The sequence below is a fragment of the Fringilla coelebs genome (genome assembly GCF_963513975.1).
Source record: "Fringilla coelebs genome assembly, chromosome: 26".
NCBI lineage: Eukaryota > Metazoa > Chordata > Aves > Passeriformes > Fringillidae > Fringilla > Fringilla coelebs.
This window is the reverse complement of record NC_140052.1, coordinates 3409172-3417883: the sequence shown is the minus strand read 5'-3', so window position 1 is coordinate 3417883 and position 8712 is coordinate 3409172. Positions and strand designations below refer to the sequence as shown.

Genomic DNA, 8712 nt, shown 5'->3' with positions numbered 1-8712 from the left:
TTCTTCACCCCTTATCCTGCACCCCAAATCCTGGCCAGCACCCCAAGGACTGAATGAGCACCCAGGAGCTGGAAAAACACCCTGGGAATGGTGGGCAAGGAGCCCAGGAGCAGAATGAGCACCCCAGGAGCAGAATGAGCACCCCAAAAACTGGGCCAGCACCCCAGGAAGGGTGGCCAGGCACCCCAAAAATGGAATGATCACCTTGGGGAGGGTATGTGAGCACTTTGGGATCAGGATGAGCACCCCAGGAGCTGGAAAAGCACCCTGGGAATGGTGGGCAAGGAGCCCAGGAGCAGGGTGAGCACCCCAGGAGCAGGGTGAGCACCCCAAAAACTGGGCCAGCACCCCAGGAAGGATGGTCAGGCACCCCAAAAATGGGATGATCACCTCGGGGAGGGTATGTGAGCACCCCAGGAGCTGGATGAGCACCCTGGGAATGGTGGGCAAGGAGCCCAGGAGCAGGATGAGCACCCCAAAAACTGGGCCAGCACCACAGGAAGGGTGCCCAGGCACCCCAAAAATGGGATGATCACCTTGGGGAGGGTATGTGAGCACCCTGGGGTCAGGATGAGCACCCTGGGAATGGTGGGCAAGGAGCCCAGGAGCAGGGTGAGCACCCCAAGAAGGTCAGGAAAGTGGAGGAGCACCCAAAAAACTGGGTCAGGACCCCAAGAAGGGTGGTCAGGCACCCTAAAAATGGGATGGCCACCTCGGGGAAGGTGGGTGAGCGCCCTGGGGTCAGGATGAGCACCCAGGAGCTGGAAAAACACCCTGGGAATGGTGGGCAAGGAGCCCAGGAGCAGGGTGAGCACCCCAAAAACTGGGCCAGCACCACAGGAAGGGTGCCCAGGCACCCCAAAAATGGAATGATCACCTTGGGGAGGGTGGGTGAGCACCCCAGGAGCTGGATGAGCACCCTGGGAATGGTGGGCAAGGAGCCCAGGAGCAGGGTGAGCACCCCAAAAACTGGGCCAGCACCCCAGGAAGGGTCTCCAGGCACCCCCAAAATGGGATGATCCCCTCAGGGAAGATGTGTGAGCACCCTGGGATCAGGATGAGCACCCAGGAGCTGGAAAAACACCCTGGGAATGGTGGGCAAGGAGCCCAGGAGCAGGGTGAGCACCCCAAAAACTGGGCTAGGACCCCAAGAAGGGAGGCCAGGCACCCCAAAAATGGGATGATCACCTCGGGGAGGGTATCAACCCCAGGAGCTGGGTCAGCCCCCCAGTGAGCAGGGGGAGCCCCCCAGGGTGGCCAAGGCACAGACACAGCCCTGTCCCCTCGCAGTGGCCCTGCCTGGGCCATTCCAGCCTGGGAATGCTGCAGGAGGAGCTGGCTCACCCCGTGCTGCTCCTACAAACCCATCCCTGTCCTCTCACAGCCCTCCCAGACCTGCATTAAGCTCATTTTTTACGATTTTAAGTGTTTCCTGTGTCTGATGACCTCCACAGGGACACGCTGGGTGACTCCAGCATCCAGGCTCTGCTCCTTCCCTGCCCCCAAATCCCCTTTCCCTTCATTTTGGGGATCCCCTGCAACCAGGGCCTGGCTCCTTCCCCCCAGGAATGACGGAGTCTCCTTCACCCCTTATCTCCGTGTCCTTTTCCTCCCCCACCAGGATCATCCCAGGATGTTTTCCTCCTTCCCCCTTATTGCAAAACCCACATCCAGCAATGCTTTCCTCCTCAAGGCAGATAAATAAACCCTGGAAAAGCAGGCTGGCTCCGTGTCCCCGCTCTGCCCCCGGCCCTGGGGTCACACAGGGCATCCCAGGGACGGGAATTCGGGGAGCAGCCGCCGGATCCCGCTCCAGCCTCCAGCCCGTCTCCCGAGAAAACAAACAAACTTTTGGAATACTTTTTGTTTCCATCCCGTGCTCGGGCCGGGGAGGATGTTTGGAGTCCCTGGATGATGTCAATCCATGATGTCAGGGTCCAGCCGTTCCCTTCCACCCGCAGCTTGCCCCTTTCTCACGGAGCGCTCCGGGGAGCCCGGCCTGGCCGAGGAGCCTTTCCCAGCCCGCCTTTCCCACGGGGCCACCAGCGCTGCGGGCTGCAGCCCACCTGGGAGAGGGGCCTGAGCATCGGGGAATGTCCCCAGGGTGGGAATGTCCTCATGCCAGGAGCCCTGGGGGGATGGGGCTTGAGCATCAGGATGGGAATGTCCCAATCCCAGGAATCTGGGGGGATGTCACCTGGCATCAGGATGGGAATGTCCCCATCCCAGGAGCCCTGGGGGGATGAGAATGGGAATGTCCCCATCCCAGGAGCCCTGGGGGGATGAGAATGGGAATGTCCCCATCCCAGGAGCCCTGGGGGGATGAGAATGGGAATGTCCCCATCCCAGGAGCCCTGGGGGAATGTCACCTGGCACAGGTCTGAGCATGAGGATGGGAATGTCCTCATCCCAGGAGCCCTGGGGGGGATGAGGATGGGAATGTCCCTGTCCCAGGAGCCCTGGGGGGATGGGGCTTGAGCATCAGGATGGGAATGTCCCTATCCCAGGAGCCCTGGGGGATGTCACCTGGCATCAGGATGGGAATGTCCCCATCCCAGGAGCCCTGGGAAGATGTCACCTGGCAGGGCTTGAGCATCAGGATGAGAATGTCCCCATCCCAGGAGCCCTGGGGGGATGTCACCTGGCATCAGGATAGGAATGTCCCCATCCCAGGAGCCCTCGGGGATATTGGGTCTGAGCATGAGGATTGGAATGTCCTCATCCCAGAACCCTGGGGGGATGAGGATGGGAATGTCCCCATCCCAGGAGCTCTGGAGGATGTCACCTGGCATCAGGATGGGAATGTCCCCATTCCAGGAGCCCTGGGGGGATGAGAATGGGAATGTCCCCATCCCAGGAGCCCTGGGGGGATGAGGATGGGAATGTCCCCGTCCCAGGAGCCCTGGGGGGGATGAGGATGGGAATGTCCCCGTGCTAGGAGCCCTCGGGGAATGGGGCCTGAGCATCAGGATGGGAATGTCCCCATCCCAGGAATCTGGGGGGGATGTCACCTGGCACAGGTCTGAGCATCAGGATGGGAATATCCTCATCCCAGGAATCTTGGGGGAATGGGGCTTGAGCATCAGGATAGGAATGTCCCCGTCCCAGGAATTTTGGGGGGATGTTGGGTCTGAGCATCAGGATGGGAATGTCCCCATCCCAGGAGCCCTGGGGGGGATGGGGCTTGAGCATCAGGATGGGAATTGTCCCCATCCCAGGAACCCTGTGCGGCAGGGGGCCTGAGCATCAGGATGGGAATGTCCTCATCCCAGGAATCTTGGGGGAATGTTGGGTCTGAGCATCAGGATTGGAATGTCCTCCTCCCAGGAATCTTGGGGGGATGTCACCTGGCATGAGGATGGGAATGTCCCCATCCCAGGAGCCCTGGGGAGATGTCACCTGGCACGGCTTGAGCATCAGGATGGGAATATTCCCATCCCAGGAATCTTGGGGGGATGTTGGGTCTTAGCATCAGGATGGGAATGTCCTCATCCCAGGAGCCCTGGGGGGATGTCACCTGGCATCAGGATAGGAATGTCCCCACCTGGGGGATGGAATCTTGGGGAAATGTCACCTGGCACAGGTCTGAGCATCAGGATGGGAATGTCCCCATCCCAGGAGCCCTGGGGGAATGTCACCTGGCACAGGTCTGAGCATGAGGATGGGAATGTCCCCATCCCAGGAGCCCTGGGGGGATGAGGATGGGAATGTCCTCGTCCCAGGAGCTCTGGGGGGGATGAGAATGGGAATGTCCCCATCCCAGGAGCTCTGGAGGATGTCACCTGGCATCAGGATGGGAATGTCCCCATCCCAGGAGCCCTGGGGGGATGAGAATGGGAATGTCCCCATCCCAGGAGCCCTGGGGGGATGAGGATGGCAATGTCCCCATCCCAGGAGCCCTGGGGAGATGTCACCTGGCACAAGTATGAGCATGAGGATGGGAATGTCCTCATCCCAGGAATCTTGGGGGGATGTTGGGTCTGAGCATCAGGATGGGAATGTCCCCATCCCAGGAACCTTGGGGGGATGTCACCTGGCACAGGTCTGAGCATCAGAATGGGAATATCCTCATCCCAGGAGCCCTAGAGAGATGTCACCTGGCACAAATGTCCCCATCCCAGGAGCCCTGGTGAGATGTCACCTGACATCAGGATGGGAATATCCTCATCCCAGGAGCCCTGGCGGGATGTCACCTGGCACTAATGTCCCCATCCCAGGAGCCCTAGGGGAATGTCCCCATCCCAGGAGCCCTTGGGGAATGGGGCCTGAGCATCAGGATGGGAATGTCCTCATCCCAGGAGCTCTGGGGGGGATGAGAATGGGAATGTCCCCATCCCAGAAGCCCTGGAGGATGTCACCTGGCATCAGGATGGGAATGTCCCCATTCCAGGAGCCCTGGGGGAATGTCACCTGGCACAGGTCTGAGCATGAGGATGGGAATGTCCTCATCCCAGGAATCTTGGGGGAATGGGGCTTGAGCATCAGGATAGGAATGTCCCCATCCCGGGAATCTTGGGGTGATGTCACCTGGCAGGGCTTGAGCATCAGGATGGGAATGTCCCCATTCCAGGAATCTTGGGGGAATGTTGGGTCTGAGCATCAGGATGGGAATGTCCCCATCCCAGGAATCTTGGGGGAATGTGGGGTCTGAGCATCAGGATGGGAATGTCCCCATCCCAGGAGCCCTAGGGAGATGTCACCTGGCATCAGGATGGGAAGGTCCTCATCCCAGGAGCCCTGAGGGATGAGGATGGGAATGTCCCTGTCCCAGGAGCCCTGGGGGAATGGGGCCTGAGCATCAGGATGGGAATGTCCCCATCCCAGGAGCCCTGGGGGGATGTCACCCGGCATCAGGATGGGAATGTCCCCACCTGGGGGATGGAATCTTGGGGAGATGTCACCTGGTACAGATCTGAGCATCAGAATGGGAATGTCCCCATCCCAGGAACCTTGAGGGGATGTCACCTGGTACAGGTCTGAGCATCAGGATGGGAATATCCTCATCCCAGGAGCCCTGTGGGGAAAGGGGCCTGAGCATCAGGATGGGAATGTCCCCAGGATGGGAATGTCCTCATCCCAGGAATCTTGGGGGGATGTCACCTGGCATCAGGATGGGAATGTCCCCATCCAGGAATTTTGGGGGGATGTTGGGTCTGAGCATCAGGATGGGAATGTCCCCATCCCAGGAGCCCTGTGGGGATGTCACCTGGCACAAATATCCTCATCTCAGGAGCCCTAGGGGGATGTCCCCATCCAGGAGCCCTGGTGAGATGTCACCTGACATCAGGATGTGAATGTCCCCATCCCAGGAGCCCTGGGGAGATGTCACCTGACATCAGGATGTGAATGTCCCCATCCAGGAGCCCTGGGGAGATGTCACCTGATATCAGGATAGGAATATCCTCATCCCAGGAGCCCTGGGGAGATGCCACCTGACATCAGGATGGGAATGTCCCCATCCCAGGAGCCCTGGGGAGATGCCACCTGGCACGGGCAGGAGGATTCCAGCGCTCCTACCTGCCCTGCCCGCCCTGCAGGGTTTCCTTGGCACCCTGGAATGTCAGCTGGGCGATGCCAAGGCCTGGCACCGGCACGGCCGCGAGGGTGGGGGACCCTGGGAGCTGCCAGGAGCATTCCTGGATCCCATCCTCAGCTCTTCCATCCCCAGAACCTGCACAGCAAGGAGCAGCCCGGGGTGTTCCCAGAGCCTTTCCCCACGGAACCAGGACTGGGACCCCCTGGGAGACCCCTGTGCAGCGAGAGAGTGGCACTGGATTGTCCCCTGCGGCCACTGTGACACAGCCCAGGGGCTGGAGGGTGGCAGCTCCTCTTCCCAGGGATGGGATCCCCCCCACTCCCAGCATCTGCTGGGGGGTTTTGCTCTGATTTCCCCTGCCAGGACCCCTGATGTCCCCTCTGCGCCACAAACCTCCGGAAATCGGAATTATCGCACAAGGACCTTGTCCTGCCAACTTTCTGTCACCTCCTGCATCTGCTCCAGCCTTGGGGGGAAGCTGAGGGGGTCTGGGGGTCAGGGAGGGTTTGGGAGGGGACACCCCAGAGCTGCAGGAGGCCCTGGATGGGTGCCCCAGGTCCTGGCTGCAGGAGCAGCTCCCGTGGTGCTGGGGGGAGGAGGGGGCTGGAGCCAGCGTGGGGGCAGTGGGGGGCTGGGGGTCCTCACTGTGGGGCTGGTGGGGTCCCACTCCTGGGGATTGGAAGGGCTGCTCCGTGCTCCTCCTCTCAGCCCCAGGCTGATCCCAATAACTCCTGGTCCTAATAATGCCAGAATCTCATCCTAATAAAGCCTGATCCTAATAAAACCGTGCTCATTATAATTCCTGATCCTTATAGAAGCAGCATCTCAGTCCTAATAGTGTGTGATCCCAGTAACACCCAATCCCAATAGCACCAACATCCCACTCCTAACAGCTCCTGATCCTAATAACACCAACACCCCAATAATTCCTGATCCTAACAGCGCCAGCATTCCTGTCCTAACAACACCTGAGCCGAATAATGCCTGATCCCAACACCAGCTCCCTCATCCCAAAAACCCCAATAACTCCCAATTCCTCCAATGCCTGATCCTGATAACTCCCGATCCCAGCAGCCTGTCCTAAATCACCCCGGTGTGAACGATCGCTGTCCTCGGGCAGCGTCTGCCGGCCGCGCTGCTTTCGGCACAGGCTGTCTCCAGGAATAGCTCCCAGCCCTGATTCCCATTCATGCCCTTCTCCTTCATTCCGGCCTGGCAGAGCTCAGACCCATTTTTCCCGGCTCTGGCAGCAGGAGGGGCCAGCTCAGGTCAGGCAGCCACTCTCGGGGGGGCTCTCAATGAGCCCCCAGGCTGCGGCTGCGACAGAAATTCCCCCAAATTCCAAGCCCAGAGCCCCTCAAGGCGTTTTTAAGGCAGGGGGAAGGCGGGAGCTGGGAGCGAAGAACTGGAACGGCGAATTGTGTTTTCTTTAAATGTCATGTTTTTTTAAGCTCATTTTTGCACTTGGGTTTGGCGAAGCTGAGAAGACTTAAGTGACAAACCAGCTGTCCCCCGGCACAGCGCAGACACCCCCGCCCCGCCCCCGGCCCCGCGCCCGCAGCCCCCCCATTGCTGACCCCCGGACCCCTACTCACCCCCCGCACCCCAAAATTTGGGTGGGGGAGCCGCGGAGGAGCCGCCGATGCTCCCAGCGGGGTCGGGGGCGCTGCGAGGCAAAGCTGGCGCTGTGGGGGCGCTGCCGGGTGGGCGGGGGTCCCGCAGCCCCCCTGCCCACCCTGCGGGGCTAAGCCCAGAAAACGGGGAGGAGGCTGCACAGAATGCCCGCCGTGGTGCCCAGGAGGGAGCGGTCAGCCAGGGGCACGGAGATCTTGTCCTCAGCCTGGGCAGGGGGGCAAGGGACATTCTTCATCATCATCTTCATCATTCCTCCCCTCAAGGAGGGGCTGCACAAGGCACTGAGCCCCCCTGCCGCCCCTGGCCCAGCCGGGTCCTCACCTGCCGGCGCTGGAAGGTCTCGACCACGGCGTCCAGCCCCGGGATGTTGTCCTTGTCCACGCGGGTCACGTAGCAGGCGCGGTGCAGCCGGGCTCTGTAGCTCACCAGCAGCTGTTGGAAGCCAACCCGGGGTCAGCTCCATCCCATCTCCCCCTCCCCGCGTCCCCAGAGCCCCCCACTCACATTCTTGTAGTCATAGATGACCGTGGCCGCGTCCCCGTCCCCGCTGTCCAGGTAGAAAGTGGCCGCGTCCTCTTCCAGGGCCGCTCCCGCCCTCAAACCGCCCCGCAGGACCTGGAGGGGGCCGAGGGGGATCTCAGAGCCTGCAGCACCCCCTTCCCCCGGCTGTGGGGGGTCCCTCCCGGCGGCACTGGGGGTGCCCACTCACGGTGTCGGCGCGGCGCTGCTCCACGCTCAGCCACATCAGCAGGGCGCCGGCGATGATGAGCACCAGCAGGACCAGCACCACCACCACGATCAGCAGGCAGCGCAGGCGGCCGCAGCTCAGCAGCTTGCGAGGCAGGTAGCAGAGCAGCCGAGGGACGAAGCACAGCGACTTCTTGAGGCAGCCGGAGCAGCTGGCGCAGCCGGGACACTTGGGACACTTGGGACACTTGGGGCACTCGCAGCACTTGGGCAGGCAGCAGCACTTGGCGCAGCACCAGCTGCATTTGGTGCAGCATTTGGCGCAGCACGTGGCGCAGGGCAAGCAGCAGCCTGGGCAGCAGCAGCCGTTCCCCGAGTCCTGGGGGTGCGGGAAAGGGGGGGGATTTGGGGTCAGGGGGGTGGAGGTGGGAGCTGGGGGATGCAGGAGGTTGGGGGTGGGATTGCAGCTCTCATCCCGCTGCCCCCCAGCATCCCATGGTCCAAACCCCCATCCCGGGCGCTGATGCCTTGCTGGGATAAACTGGGCAAAGCCCTGTGCCCAGGTGGCTGCAGGGACACCCCGGGGTGGCAGTGCCACCCTGCAGGGACTCACCTCCTCTTCAAGCACCACCTGCTTCATGCTGCTCTCCATGGCTGCTGCCTCCTCCCGCTCCTCCTCCTCCCATTCCCAGCCCAGTCTGACTGCAGGGACTGCGAACTTTATACTGGGGCACCGGGGTGGGGACCCCCTGAAGGGTTTGGTGGCCCCGGGGTGCAGCCAGGCCCTGGCATGTGACCCACTCCACTGGTGTTTGCTGAGCTCCCACTCCCAGCTGGGAACCTGCAGCTCAAGA

General features: G+C 61.5%; 1 protein-coding gene across 1 annotated transcript; it reads right to left on the bottom strand.

The window, feature by feature from the left end:
- Nucleotides 1–7157: 7157 nt before the first annotated feature.
- Nucleotides 7158–8536, bottom strand: LOC311163188 (surfactant protein C-like). The gene is made up of 5 exons (XM_084221947.1): nt 8472–8536; nt 7881–8237; nt 7676–7786; nt 7493–7603; nt 7158–7376 (listed from the first exon to the last, which is right to left on the bottom strand). The coding sequence occupies exons 1-5, from the start codon at nt 8508–8510 to the stop codon at nt 7281–7283; spliced, it is 714 nt and encodes a 237-aa protein (XP_084078073.1). The 5' UTR covers nt 8511–8536; the 3' UTR covers nt 7158–7280.
- Nucleotides 8537–8712: the final 176 nt, after the last annotated feature.